The 16015-nt window shown below is 41.9% G+C and overlaps 1 protein-coding gene across 4 annotated transcripts in view; it reads right to left on the bottom strand.

Annotated features, from left to right (window-relative positions):
• Nucleotides 1-1304: 1304 nt before the first annotated feature.
• C8H1orf87 (chromosome 8 C1orf87 homolog) overlaps nt 1305-16015 on the bottom strand; it is a 34129-nt gene continuing 19418 nt past the window's right edge. For 2 of the 4 annotated variants that reach the window (XM_074961636.1, XM_074961635.1), the window contains exons 8-12: nt 15663-15760; nt 13949-14019; nt 7687-7730; nt 4634-4847; nt 1306-3089 (exon numbers count right to left, since the gene is read on the bottom strand). In XM_074961636.1, coding sequence (XP_074817737.1) covers nt 2929-3089; nt 4634-4847; nt 7687-7730; nt 13949-14019; nt 15663-15760 — 588 coding nt within the window. In that variant the 3' untranslated portion in view covers nt 1306-2928. Of the gene's footprint in view, nt 3090-4633; nt 4848-7686; nt 7731-13948; nt 14020-15662; nt 15761-16015 lie in introns of all 4 variants that reach the window. The other 2 variants (XM_074961637.1, XM_074961638.1) reach the window with 2 other exon arrangements.

Raw genomic sequence — 16015 nt, 5'->3', positions numbered from 1 at the left:
GGTAAGAGCCACTGTAATGCAACTGGTGGATAGAGCATAAAGCCTGCTGAGTTGTACAAGCTGCAAAGATGCTGGCCCCTGAAGTGTGAAAAGTGGGGGACGGAGATCTGTGGGAGCCTCAGACTTGTTATTTCTATGTTCAACTGTCTTAATTGCTACATGTCAGCTGCCTGTTAGAAGGAACTATGTAACTGCGGCCTCCAGACTGGGAATTCACAGTGATTAATGGTCCTGCAGGGAGTGACTAACGAGGAAATCTTAGAAGTATATGAAAGATACAAACACCATGTAGGGAGAGGAATCCTTTAGGATGGCCCAGGAGCCCTACAGTGTACACTAAGCCAGGGAAATGTAGGTTGGATATCAAGGAAAATTATTGAATGAGGAGATCTATGTGCCAGAGCAGCGGTTCTGAAACTGTGGGTCAGGACCCCAAAGTTGGTCACGACCCCATTTTAATGGGGTCGCCAGGGCCAGTATTAGACTTGCTGGGACCTGATCCACCCCAACCCGCTGCAGCCCCCTCTGCCTCCACCTGGGGTGGCAGGGCTTGACCTGTGGCCCCCTTTCCCCCCCCACCTGGGGAAGCAGGGCTCAGGGGTCGCAGTGCAATAAAGTTTGCGATACCCTGAGCCAGAGCAATGATTTCCCAGCACTTGAGACCCATCATCTGACCCATTAAACAAGACTGAGACAAAGAATGGAGAACCAAGTGTATGGGACAAACTGAGGCTGACATGATAATGGACTTTACCAGGGTGGTGCCGATCTCACATCTGTCTTACACAGTGTAATTTTGTTACTGTCTGTGGAGCTACTCCTTATTTACACCAGTGTAATAAAGACCAGAATTAGGCTCTGGGGCCCAGATTTGTAAAGGTATTTAGGCATTGCTCCACTCAGCAATACAAGGCCCAAGTGACTTAAATGGCTAAGTGCCTAAGTCACTTCTGAAAACGGGAATCTGCCATTTAAGTCACATAGACCTTGCAACGCAGAGCAGAACAGTGCTTAAATGCCTTTAAAAGAATCTGGGCCTAGGTCTCTTCCACCTCTAATTTTTATGGACCAAATTATGAACCCCTTCCTTATGGGAGAGCACTATCCACATGAGTCATTGCAGAGGCTAAGATTGAGCAATAGGTTCACAGACTAGCTCAATTCCAAGCTTTCCCAAGGCTACACTGAGTGTCCGGCACTCAGACCTCTCCTGGATTGACACTCTATAAAGCAAAAAGACGAAACCTGTTTTTCAAAGTACACAGCACAGAAACACAGGTAGACAATTGCTCAAGCATAAGGTTTTAAGAAAACCTATTTCTCAGATGAGAACATCACATAGCTTCACAACAGAACATGTACATTTTCCTACGAACTAGAGGTACTCCCCGTGGGACAAGAACATCTGCGTTTTAAAGCAGGGAAGATAGAGTTACAGTTGTAAATTCAGGGTCTAACACGGCTTTAGAACACTGAATACCAGACTCTACGATATATTGTGCATCCCAAGTAATTTCAATATTAGTAACTTCATTTCTTTCAGTTCTGACCCACAAGCTTTTAGGCTAAGATGTTCCAAATCCCGCTGGAATTGAATGAGAGTTGGGCACCTAACTCCCCTAAACTTATTTGAAAATCCCACCCTTTAATCTTAAATGTAAATGTCACACCCTAATAATGACACACATTAAACTTTATGCAGATAAAGAATGTTACTGTTAGATCCTGCTCTAGGAAACATCACACACTTCACCACCATGTTATGAATTAAGCAGAACAGCAGCTATGCAACCTGTTATTATGACTATCTATTTAGCACCATTGATGTGTAAGATGCTCTGCAGATTCCCCACCCCAAAGAGTTTACAATCTATGGGCATGATGCTGCAGCCGCTCACTACCAAGTCTAATGCATACTCCCAAAAGCACAGTATCCCACTCACTTCGGTGACTGTTCGTGGAATATGTGCTGACCTGACCCTGTAAAACATCCCTCTTTGGTATGGGCGCTTAAACACATGCTTAACTTTCAGCATGTGTTTAAGTCCCATTGAAGTGAATGGGACTTAAGCATGTGCTTAAAGTTTACACCATGTACTTAAAGGTTTTCCTGAATTGAGGCCCATGCTAAGTAAGGTTTTCGGACTTTGTCCCTAGAGTAAAGACAAGAACAGTAAAGACATCATTAGGGAGAGGGGCTGGGGTTGCAGAAGAAGAAGCTAAGGACAATAAAATCATTTAGGCACTTAGGTGAGTCTTCAGGGTCAGTTTGGGGCTATTTTCCGCAATGCTAATATATGAAGACTATAGTTTATAGCCCTGCTTGAATGACCCACAGTGGATGTGCTTAAAAAGTCTCACTGGTTTGAAAGAGTCTATCAGTCCTAGAGAGCATTCTCAGTTATAAAGATGGAGAATTCCTTTAGAACCAGTAGAATCTTTCAAACAGGTGGATGTTCTTAAGAGTGACAACTTTCCTATTTTCTTGATTTAAAATCTCACTGAAATCATCTATCAATTTTATCACCATAATCAACAGTGTTCAAAATCCAGATGTAGCCCTTCATCCAAATATTGCTATCTTTATAATGAGTGGATCCAGAATTCCAATCCAGATATTCTCAGGCTTTGGGGTTAGAAGTCCAGAACTACATAGTCTCTGAATTCTGAAGCTTGAGCTCATCTCTAAGTATCAGAGACAGAGCCCTGACTCTACATGGCCATTTAGTTTTATTTCAAACCCAGCAACTTTATTAACATTTCACTCAGGTATAAGATGCAGCTGTTTCTGTTTTTGCTTCCTCTTTTTTAGAGTATGGAGAGTTATTAACATGCTGTAGTAATTAGCACATCACCAATGTTCAGTCTGTGAGAAATTTGTCATTGGGTGAAAAACGGAACTCGTGAGAATGGTACAGTAAGTATTTGTTACAACTCTTTTAAATACTGCAGCACCGGCTGCAATGGCATGTTTTCTCCGGAACGGAAGTTTCGGAAAGCTTGATCAATTTTCAGAGGACTCAGAGATAGATCATAGATGAGGTTGTAGTTGTGGATTAGACGCTTTGCTTTTTCCTTTTCCAGCATGCCTACATTTAAAAAAAAAAGACTTTAAAAAAACCTGGTTCATTTTTCTACAGATTATCAACTCATTTCCTTCAGCAAAAATCAAACACTTTGGTGACTCTTGTTCCTTATTAGAATATGGTTCCCAAATACCATAAAGGTTATAGATTCCCCATTTATAGGAGGGTCAAAGAGGCATGAAAGAAGCCATCATAGTAAATTGTTACTTAGCATGTACTCAAAGCATGTACTTCATTTTGCCAAAAAGCCAAAGTCCACCAAACCAAAGAGGACTTTGGTAAAACCTGCAGAGCTCAGATACTGTGTGATGGGAGCCAGGTGAATATCCTGTTCCATCAGATAGAACTGATCGGACCCAAGCAGACAGTACAGGGAAGAAGCCTAAATGTTAGCACATTTGATTCAAGCTCATCTTTGAGCACTGTGGAGTGTGATTCATATGAAGGTGGGGAAGTTACAGAAAGGTCTCATAGCAGACTAAGAGCATATGTTTAGCAAAAGACAAGGTGAAACAGAGAGATCTATGGAAAATCACAATACACTCCCTGGATAGGAAATTATTGAACATTCAGAGCCAGGGAATAACCAACAAACAAACCACTGCGGACTGGTCACCAAAAGGGAACGGTTGAGTCTTTGCCTTTTCCTGCCCTGCCTAACTGTGCCAGTGAAATTCTTTCTTTACTGGGGGGGGAAGGAGGGGGGATGTTTGTGTGACCAAAGGTGAAAGAGAGGTATGTTGTTATGTACAGTCTCTGTTATGATACAGTCGTTGCCTGGCAAATATCTATACATTAATCCTGAGGACACTGGCTAAGCATCAGGTATTTAACAGGTTGGAGACTGGCCAGTTCTTAAACATTAAGGCTCAGCCAGGAGGGGAGGCTATATTAGGAGGAGGCAGGCCATTTGGGCACTAGGCAGTGTGGATGGGAATCTGTTACTGGTGCAAAACCCCTCTTGCCTACTGGCAACAACCCTTGTCCTCAGCCTGCCCACTTCACCCTGTTGTCAGTTCTTCAGCCCTCCCTCAAGCTGGGAACTAGCCAAGGAGCTAAGGGAATCTATCAGGAGGACGTCTGGTTGGTGGCAGGGAGAAACTGCAATGGAGATGACAGCAGGTAGCTCGTAAAGCCAAAGGAGCCACATATGTGCACCCAAGAGCAGAATATGACCCTCCTGACTTTCAGACCCTTCCTTCTGGCTTCAATAGTCATTAATATTTTTCTTTTGAGATGTATTTATTCACAGGCATTCCTACGGCAGTCACTGGCAGAATATTCAAGTGCACCCAACACCCATCTGACATTGGGCAGTATTATTAGCTCTATTGTACATATAAGGAAAATAAGTCACAGAGACTTTCAGTGACTTGCCCAGTGTCATGCAAGTAGTTCATAGTGGAGCTGGGAATAGAACCCAGACTGACATCCCTCTGACCTCGAGTGTTTTAGAAAGCGAATTACTTTCAAATAATAGCTCTGATCCCTTACTCATGTGGGTGGTCCATTGAGTAAAGCCTACAGGCTGTCTTTTAAAACATTACCTGTGTTTTTTATATCACACAAATAAAGAGCTCTCTCTAGTTTTCTGAACCGGTCTATCCAGGCCTCCTGCTCTTCAGAGTCACTGGAGTCAGTTGGACTGAAGAAAGACCGGATCACTGGTCTTTCTTTTCCTTCAGTGGCAGGATAGTTTCGAGCCCAAGTCTTGTAAGCAAGAATTTCATGCTCTTTGGCGTTTTCCTGCAAAGGAAAGGCCTGAACAGTGTGAATCAAAGACTAACCACGAATAGTTTTCTACAGAGGGAACACAGAGTTGATCCCAGGGAGAGGAGAACTGAGGTACAACAGATCTCCCTAGGCTGGTGTGACGCCACCACAAGGCATTGCCCAACACAGTACACTCCTCCTTCTCAGTCTGACAATCCTTACTTGGAAGAAAAAATGTAACAAGTTCCCATCGTTGCCCAGAACTCACTTAATGGGTTTTCTGATAACCAGCTTCCTCACTTCACTAGGACAGTTGCCAGTGCATTGCATTTCAGTGATTAGCTACAGTGCATAGTTGGCACAACAGGTTATTTTCAAGCCTACTCACCATAGTTTAGAGCTGTGACCTGAAGACAGCCAGCATACATTTGCCAACTCTGTTCCCTTCCCTCAGTTCCTGCCTCTTCCCTGGCTACTGAACAAAATCGTCACGTTCAGTTTTTTCTTTGACCACCCTCTCCCCATTTTAACAGTTCAGACAATGGCTGTTTTTAAAGTTATCTGTGAAGTTCCTCTCTTTTCCTTCAGCAAGTATTCCTCTGAATGGCGGAGTCTCATGATGAATGGCTAATTAGAATCCTGTTTCCACTAGGGGTGCCATAATAGCAATTTGTTATGCCAGGAAGGTCCCCACTCACAGTAATACATGGTATGGTGCCAAGTGAAAGAATGAGGCCTACGGAGTAACTGGTAGCACTGTATGGGGTCTAAAGCAGCGGTTTCCTCCACACGAGAATTATTTTCAGTCAATGGTGAGTGCAAAGAAAATTAAGTCCCCGCTGTTCAATCACAAGTCGCTACTAAGAAATTTAAATGGAAACTTAAGATTAAAACTATTAGCGACAGTGTCATGCTGGGTAAATGGCAACCACAGAATACTTCTGTGTTTAAGGCAGCTATGAACACCACAGTCGTGGGCTTGGTCTAGAGTGTTGTCTACCTCCGGAAATAGCCCCAACTCAGCCATTGCTGAAGCTGCACTTGTGCTGACCCCGCACATGTAGACGAGGTGGGGTTGGATTCACTAACTGAGGTTGACTTCTGCCCAGTCAGTAGCCTTTGCCTATGCTTCCAGGGTATGCACTGGTGCGCTGCACTGACTGCTGACCACCAAAGGCCGAGTCAGGGCAATTTCCAAGTCTGGATACCCTTAAGACATCCTCGCCAGCTGGTAGAGGCTTCAGCAGAAACACAGCCCAGCAAGTGTTTACCCTCAAGGAATAATGGGCCAAAACTTTCAAACCTGGGAGTGTAAAGATAGGCTCCTAAACCCACAGTGAAGTTCTTAGATATGGATTATGGAGCCCAGATCCTTAAAGATGTTTAGGTGCCTAAATCCCATTGAAATCACCTTGATGACCAAATATTAAATCACAAGAAAATTAAAAACAAAGCAACAACAAAAAATTCCCTGTCCTGGGATGAAACCCAGTGACCCTGGAGCTCTCCCTTCCCACAGGCATTCTCCTCTCTGTCAATTGATAGTCACGAAGGGATGGGTTAAGGAAGCTGAGCTGTGATTACTCCATTTCTTACCAAGGAGCAGGTATTTTTTCATAGATTCATCAATTCCAAGGCCAGCAGGGACCACTGTGATAATCTAGTCTGACCTGCTGTATAACACAGGCCAGGGAACTTCCCCAAAATAATTCCTAGAGCAGATCTTTTAATAAAAACGTCCAATCTTGATTTAACAATTGTCGGTGATGAAGAATCCACCATCACCCTTGGTAAGTTGTTCCAGTGGTTAATTACCCGCACTGTTAACAATATATGCTTTCTTTCCACTCTGAATTTGTCTAGCTTTGGCTATCAGCCGTTAAACCATGTAGCATCACTGCACTTTTCCACAACCTCACTTGCAATAGTAGTCAGAAGACAGCTCTCAAGCCAAGACTGAGGGGATTTTGTCATTATTTCCTTTCACGTGGGCTGCCAATATTGATATTATTTTCTGAAGTGTTTTACAGCAGGAAGCAAGTGTAGAGAGAGGCTGGGTCACTTTTAATAATAATAAATAACAACAAAAATAGCTAGTTCTTATGTAGCACATTTTCTCCAGTACATCTCAATTGTGCTAAATTCCTTAACTGAAAAACAATGTTTTCATTTCTGTTGGAACCTTAAGGCAAAGTACTGGGAAAATAACAGTTTCTTTGAAATGGCTACCAGAAACAAAGGCTCTTCTCAGTCCATTAGATTTACATTTCAAATCCTGTCATCTGTGGGTGAAGGTCTTTATCTCTCACGCACAATGACCTTAAGACATTGACACTAACATCATGACCACTCCTTACTTTAAGAAGAGCCAGTATATTGTTATTTTCCATGTGGTCTGTTGCACCTAGCTGCAGCATGACAGAATTCCCATGGGAAAGTCAAAGATTCTAAATGGCTGTGCACCAGGCCCCAGAAAAGTAAGCTTCATATCAATGTTAAACGAGAACACAAAGAAAAGACTGGGGATGTCCTTTCTCGTTAAGTCATAAGGCCCCAGTTCACTAACTTGTGCACCTTTAAGCATAAAAGTCCTTCCACTGAAGCCAACGGGAGTACTCATATGTTAAAGTTACACATGCACTTTGGTGCTTTGCTGGGCTGAGTTTTAGGGTATTTAGGCACAGGAAAAACCATTAATGACTTCAGCAGGCACAGGATCTGGCCCATGCTGTTGACAGGATATTAATATTTGGTTTATTAATTAAGAAAAAACAAGTTACAGACTTGCCTTCTCCGTTGCAGAGACCGTTATATAAAAGATCATCTGTAACATACCAACCAAAGATACTTATCAGCTATTTGGCTATATCCGTTCTATTGAACATACCAGACCGGCAGCCACATCATCGCTGATTTCCTCTTTGAATTCCCCTAAAATGGAAACATTCGTAAGAATTTCTTGCATCTACGTGCTCCATAAAAATAATCACAACGATGGGTTTTGGAAACAATGAGACTGATGCAATGCTCATTGAAGTCGATGGAAATAACCTCACTCAAGCACTGGATCAGGGCTTGAATAAATATGAAGGATTATGTCACCAACACTTAGAGCAATACACACTTTCAAGTACATTTTTAAAATATGAGCAAATGCCCAACTGGCCTGGCTGTTATTGATGATCTCGATACTCAATTTGCCCACCATTGCGCAGGGAACGAAAGTGCTACTTTTAGTTTTTCAATCACTCTAGTAAGTTAACTTCTCTCAAAGGCAAAAGCTTCCCCCATTGTTGAGAACCAGTTCTGTTCTGCTGTGCAAGTGAGGTGGTCATGTACCAACTCCGTAAATTCAGTGAGTATTTCTGGAGGGGATCCCTGTGTGGGCAAGGACTTTGAAGGATTCTCCAGCAACGGGGATGGAGCAGTCTCTACAGAGCAGCTCTGCTACTGCTCTGCACCTTCAGCTTATGGTGAGAAATCCCTCCCCCTATTCAAGTGGGTCACACAGGAATCCAGTCTCGCTGCAGCCAATCACAGCAGAAACACAACTGGTCAATTGTATGGTATCTTTCATGCAAAGCAACCACAAAACGCTTTGCAGGCAGTTACGTTCCAATTGATGTAAAGTAGGTAGGTTACAGCTCAAGCCGAGTGAATTTCAGCAAGGAAGCAGTCAGAATTGTGTTGATGTTTTGGAGTAAGTGCAGCTGGTCAAAAAATTTCACGCAAAAATATTCCTTCTGGAAACATGGCTTCATCAACATTTTGGGTGAGAACACAGCAATGTGGACAACATTGTTTGTAATTTTCCAATCATGAGAATTAAAACAAAATATGTTGCCGTGTTTAAAGGCTTCATTTTGAGATTTCTGATCTGAAATATTCTGCCACGTTTCATCCAGTGAAGTTTTCCAATATTTCCACTTTCTGGGCCGATTCAGGATGAAACCTAACTTTGGAATGTCAATGTGTCCTGTCAGAGAAACATTCCATTTCCTAGCCAGTCCTAACAGAACGATGGTTGGCAGACCCATTTGAAGGAAATTATGTCAGAACTAGGAGTTTATGCAAGGTTGCTTTGGGCAGAAAGGTAGAGGAGGGCACAAAGATATGGGCCAAAACACATCTAAGTGTTGCCTGGATACTGTAGAAACAGTGTGATAATAAAGTGCCCACAGAGGTTACCATTAATGAAACAGCAGCATTTGCCAAAAATTACTACCCAGTGATATCTAAGAGATGGCCACCATTTCCTGTTCTAAATACAGGGAACTAACTGAGGCATGTCAGTTACCATTGTGTTATAGCTGTTGACGAACAATGACCTTTTAATGGAAACACCTGTACATAATTTTCTACAGTCCTGCATCTGTTTCCATGGAAATGAAACCAGGCAAGGCAGCTGAATCTGAAGATTTTGATTATGCAGATTTCAGCTGTGGCTACCAGCTGGGCTCTGTGAATACCATTTTCCAAACAGCACCTGCCACACTTTAGGGTCCCATATGCTCCTAAAGTCTCCAGAGCCAGATTCTGCTACCAGTTACACATATATAAATCCATACTGACTCCACCTAACACCATGGAATCACTATGGATTTACATTGGTGTAACTGAGTGCAGGATCAGGCGTTTAGGTGTTGGAGTGGGTGGAGAAGGATAGAGTTTTAATGTTAATTTTAAAAAAATCATAAGGAATCATAAAAATTCTTTTCCCTACTTTTACCAGATATATTCCCTTCTCTGTGGGGGGAACTGGCTCAAACCTTCATTTTGTTACACAGTTTTCCAGGTGCACTGAATACAAGGGCAGTCGACTGTCTCATAACCCTCATCTATCTCAGTACTTTGCATTGGTGAATTCTGTGCCTCGCTTCATTGCCTTTGGTATAGTTTTATGGGAACTTTTTTTTAAATTCAAGATTATAGACAGACATACAATGCAGCCAAGAGTGGGGTTAAAACGCCTCTTTCTCCCCCTCTCTTTAAGGGAAAATCTGGCCTTTGTACGTATCCCACTTCCCCTGCGTCAAATTCTGTGATGACCCCATGCAATTCCAGTGATAGACACACTTCAGGACAGAATTTGGCTCAGCCTCTCAAATCCTACTCATTACCATGGCATCTGGGTACCTATCACTAATTTGTTACCAGTGGTGTCTATTCCCAGCTTCTAATCTCTGTTACCATCTTTTATTTTACTGCTGTATGTGTCCTATCCTGCACGTGTAAAATGTACAACGGTTTGGAGAGGCCAGTTTTTTCCCTAGTTTTAGTTCAGGTGTGTTCACTTTCCAGAGCTGGCCAGCTACAAAGGACTGCACATACTGCACCCCATCAAGGGATTATATCCAGGCATGCTCTCTCCTCTCTGTCCCCCACACCTACGCACACCAGTAAGCTGTCCCCTATGCAAGGGGATCAATGCCTAACAGGCTCAACCCATCCCTGTGTTTTCACAGTTACGCTGTTACAGCTTAAAATTCAAGCCCTTGTACACGATTCTCTGGCTAAGTACTGTAAATCAGTTCTCTTCCAATACCTGCTTAATAACCATCTATTTGGAGATTACACTGATTTATGCACAGCAAGATAGATTGCAGCATAACATTTCAATGGTAGGAAAGATGAATTATCACTATGAATGAAGGGTGTTTATAGTTCAACAGACAGCTGATTTGTCTCCAACCAGATGGTTATACGTTCATGTCCAAACTTAGAACCCTGAATATGCTCCTATGCTATGATTATGATTGGCTGAACACAGGGTTTGGCCATCATGTGAATATTAAAAACCCCATAACACTTTCTAAAGATTATTAGATTAATGTAGTGTCCCTGTCAATAGCTCACAATCCAGCCTTCATTTCAGCTTTGAAAAACCAGAAGCAGGAAGAAGTAGCCTCAAAAACTAGCTGCCTCTATATAAGCAAACACATTCATTATTAAAGCTGGGCCTGAATCCAAATGATGGATCCTACCTAACACATCAGGGTCCTTCAGGACATTCAAAATCTAAACGTGGAGCTGAATCCAAATTTTGCAAATAGTCATTAGCTGAACCAAACCCCTCCTTACAAACATCCCAGATATGTTGGGGTTTTAAAATCTGGATTGGGATATACATTTTGTGATTTGAGACAATCTTCACTAATTATTCAACTAGACTTTATATTATTTGTTTATATTATAATTATATATTATATATTATTCAAGTCTTTTTAAATGAATAATTTTTGTTTCACACTACAGTTTGGAAATAACTTTTCCAAACAGGACAAACTATAAGGAGGTATTAACATCTCCTGAAAAATTTTGAAAACTCAGCATTCCACTTTTTTTTTTAAAAAATTCTGTCTTCATCCTGGTTTTTCTCTTTGAAAGAATCTGAAATTTCAAAGCAAAACTCACCTGAAACAATCACCTTTTTCACACAAAACTATGGTCCTGAAATACAGCTCAGGTTCACCTGATATATTTGTGACTACAGCCAGTCAAAAATTCAGTAGAACCAAAAGGAATTGGTCAGTTTGAAGGAAATCTACCTGTGTTTTTTCAGCCAGGTTAGAGCAGGGAAGAAGGAGACCACATTAAGACAAATGAAAGAGAAAAAGCAAACTAGAGTAATTATCAGGGCCCAGTGAATTTTTGTAAACTATTGTGATTATCTATGCACATAAATGCTCTGGTGATTATCTGTGTGCATAAAACATGTGCCTCTCAGGAATGCACAGTCCAGCTACTGACAGCCAAGAATGTGCTAATTAACCGTCTGAAATAAGCTCTGGACAGGAAGATCAAAATTCAGAAATGAGTCAGTGTGCATGGAAGAATCTAAAGGAGTCGAAGCTGGTGGGATTTACAGTTGCTTTTAGCCCCCTCAGTGTGCAAGTTACTAACAGACTCCCTCCGAATGAAGCCCATTACCCAGGTGTCACTTACACACCTTAGAATTTGTCCCTGGAATCTGAGCGAGTCTAAACTAGTTTGACTCACCTACCAAGAGACTAGAAGGGAGGACTGGTAGGAGCAAAAGCAACTAACAGGAGAGTGTAAGTAGCTACAAATGTAAAAGGTAGGGCTATTGTAATTTACGCCATTTGCACTGCTCTCTGCTATCTCTTGGCATGTAAAATATACTTAATCCCATGTACTCCTCTCCTAATCTGGCTCACTTAGGCCAAATTCTGGATTTACTTGCCTGTGAGTCACTACCATGAATTTCAGTGAGGGCCCCATCAATACATCCAAGTCTAGAATTTGGCCTGTCGCATGTAGGAGGAGCTTGGAAGGGAAATCTGCAATACGGCTGCGCTTTGCTAGCATTTTGTAGGCTATTGAATGAGCAACAGACACAGGCAGAATACACGTTCTGAGTGAGGCTGATTACATTGTGTGATCAAGGAGAGTGTTAAAAAAGTACCAATCATCAGTAAACACAGGAAAAGATGATTGAAAATGAATCCCTGACGGTACCCAAACAGCGCAGGTAACTGGAACAAGAGAAACATGTTGAAGATTTCCAAACATGGGCTACCTCACTAGAATATAGAGTTGGCAGACTCCCTGTGCAGATGCGCCGGCCAAATGAAATGTACCTGAACAACAGATCCTTAATTAGTGGCTAGATTCTCCCTGAAACAATGCAAATGGATATAAACTGGACACCAGGAAGTTTAGACTTGAAATTAGATGAAGGTTTCTAACCATCAGAGGAGTGAAGTTTTGGAATAGCCTTCCAAGGGAAGCAGTGGGGGCAAAAGATCTATCTGGCTTTAAGATTAAACTCGATAAGTTTATGGAGGAGATGGTATGATGGGATAACATGATTTTGGTAATTAATTGATCTTTAAATATTCATGGTAAATAGGCCTAATGGCCTGTGATGGGATGTTAGATGGGGTGGGATCTGAGTTACCCAGGAAAGAATTTTCTGTAGTATCTGGCTGGTGAATCTTGCCCATATGCTCAGGGTTTAGCTGATCGCCATATTTGGGGTCGGGAAGGAATTTTCCTCCAGGGCAGATTGGAAGAGGCCCTGGAGGTTTTTTGCCTTCCTCTGTAGCATGGGGCACGGGTCACTTGCTGGAGGATTCTCTGCTCCTTGAAGTCTTTAAACCATGATTTGAGAACTTCAATAGCTCAGACATAGGTGAGGTTTTTCACAGGAGTGGGTGGGTGAGATTCTGTGGCCTGCATTGTGCAGGAGGTCAGACTAGATGATCATAATCATTCCTTCTGACCTTAGTATCTATGAATCTATTTATTTTGTCATTGTAAATATGGGCCTTGTTTTCACAGGGGCCGAGCACCAACAGCTCCCAGTGATGTCTACGTAGTTGCTCAGCTCCTCTGCATGGAAAGGGCCTGATTCTGCATTGACCTGCACCATGTGTTGTTGTTTGCACCAATGCAAAGTGAATGTAAAATATTCTCACGATTTGGTAGCAGGTTACACCCACTTGGGACTGGTGTCAATGCCTACATAAGGTGTCAGGCAGTGGAGTAACAGCCCAATGTCTTCTTTGAAGCCAGGAGGACAATTATTTTCTGACCATAATGGAGCCAGATTCTCAGCTGATTTAAATTAGGGTAGCTCCCTTAAGGATACTTGAGTGACATCAATTTATCCCAGCTTCAGATCTGGCCTATACTCTGCACTATTTCTTCATTTTCTCTAAGTTGAAAATTCTGCAACAGCAACTGGAAAACCGGAAAAACTGGAAAAAAAAGAGAGGTTACATACAGCCAAACAGGTGCATGCATCAAACTAGTGAAATTCCTGTACTGACAGAATGAATCCAGGAGTGGGGATTTATTAAGCACAATTTTCCTTTGGAGACTATACATTGTACTGCTCTTTAAAGTGAAGAGAAACATTTACTGAACTTGCTTTGGCGGTGGTGGGTTGTGGGGTTTTTTGTTGTAGTTCCAGACTTGTGAGACCTTTTCATTTCTTAAAAACAAGGCCAATGCTCAGCATGGCACTTTGACAGGGTGGCATTATCAACAGCAGGACACTTGTTGGAAAAAAGCTCACTATGAAGATATTTCAGGAATCTTTGGTCTTGGAAAAGGTTGTGTTTTCAGGATGCTTGTTATATCTCATGGGTGTGATTTAAAGTGACAGCCAAAGTGACACTTACCCAAAGGAACAGACAAATTTGGAATCACATCAGAATGAGCTTTCTTGAGCAACTCCACAAATTTCTTCCACCTGCATGTGCAAACATTTTAAAAGGAAGTATAATATTTGAAAACAGTCCCCCAAACAGTCTGACTTCTGAGATCTATGTAATGGAGGTCAGAGACATCATTAAAAATAAACAATAAATTTATGAAAAGGTTTTTTGAAATAAAGAAAGAAATCACATTATAAATATGCAGCAGAGCATACCACAATCACCAGCATGAATGTTAGCTTGTGTACATAAATGTAATGCATCACATGATACACTGGCTACACATTCAGGACAACATTTTCCAAACGGCAAACTCTGTATTTGCCAGTGCATTTTGGAGCGCTGTGATTTTTAAAAATACTATCTATCTACAACTGACACAAAGGATGGACACAAACTTTGCTTTATGGGCCACATCCTCAGTGGGGAGAGTTGAAATTAACAGACCTATGCCGATTTCCACCAGTTTAGTTAACCTGAGGTGGCTTTTTGGTGGTGCTACAAAAGCTTTATCTCCCCAATCCTGTAACTTCCAGAAACTGAACTGATCCCCTCATTTCTCCAGGAAAAATAAATTAAAGAAGAGAGGTAGAAAAATCTGCATAGAAATATCAGGCATTCCTCCTCCAAGCCCCCGTTTTTCTTTTTGACAAGTTACAGAGAGGACATAACTTGTTCTGCTTTGTTCAACAAGGCTAATCTCACGTGACTGTAATCACTCATGGTGTTTTATTGATTTTAAGCACATTTAATCAGAAAGTGGCTTAGAGCTAGATTCCTGCTAATTACTTGAGAAACAGCCCCCTGAATGACTTCACAATTGGACTGCAGATTAGAATGGACAGTATATACTAAAACAATGATTCATGCATTCAGCTTCCTAGATTTATTTTGTTTATATTGGATTTTTTAATCTCTAAAGAGATGTAATTCAGTCTGTGGGCAAGTGCGTTTAAAGCCCTTAACAAAATAGCTTTAATTTAACAGGCAAGGCCTTAGCCAAAGATGGTATGTGTGTGGAAGAGTTTATCCTTTACAAATGTAATTCTTCACTGCAGGTCATAGGAGTGAAGGTGCCCTATCTCACACCGTGCATGGATGGCTTGTACAGCACGGAAAGGTAAGCCTTGAGAAGTCCATGCTTTGCTGAGAGCCAAGAGAGTCCTGCTAAATCAAGACACGAGAATCCATACAAAGACTCCTCTACAGTTAGATTAAGGTCTTTGCTGCAGGATAAGGGCAAATTAGCCTCATATGAGCTAAGGCACTTTAATTTTGTTGTAAGGTTCTCCTAGGTTCTGCTGATGTGAAAGGGACTTTGGGTTGGTTTCTTCCTTCCAGTCATCCTATGAGGAGCTCTACCCTGTATCTGTGACCAAAGTCAGCCCGATTTTGACCTTATAACTGGCAGGGATCCCAACGAAGAGTGGGACCTCAAGCTCCCAGGAAGAGGATATGGAAAATCACTGAGTGATCTCCCATTTCAGTGTCTCTACCAGAGCGAAGATTGGGCCAGCCTGTGACTTGCAAATCTCCATGACACACCTAAAAACAGGGAGATGGGAGAAGCCCACGCACAGAGCAGCTGACTTTGTAGCTTGTGTGCGAGGCTGACCCTGTGCAATCAAATGTCTATTTTAGAAGGAATTATCAAGTGTGGATGGTATTAAAAACTTACTGTATTTTGCCTTGTTTGCACAAATCGTGGTTGTTGAGCAAAGCTTCCAGCAATAAAGGAGTTAGAGTTAGTCTATGCTTCTGGCAAATGGTCTCAATCTGGAAACAAGATAAAATTTCCCACTGAAATTTGGGGTATCATTATCTTCAGCAAAGCAACTGAGAGGAGCAGATTTTATTATAAATCCAGTGCACATCACAGCCATCAGCTCCGGTATAAAAGATACATGGCAAAGTGTTTTCAAACAGTCTAGTAAAACAGCATATACACATAGAATCATAGAACCATAGTCTAGTCCAACCCTCTGCTGAAAGCAGGACCAAACCCCAATTAAATCACTCCAGCCAGGGCTT

The sequence above is a fragment of the Natator depressus genome, chromosome 8 (genome assembly GCF_965152275.1).
Source record: "Natator depressus isolate rNatDep1 chromosome 8, rNatDep2.hap1, whole genome shotgun sequence".
NCBI classification, from domain to species: domain Eukaryota; kingdom Metazoa; phylum Chordata; order Testudines; family Cheloniidae; genus Natator; species Natator depressus.
This window is presented reverse-complemented; position numbering and strand designations above follow the sequence as displayed.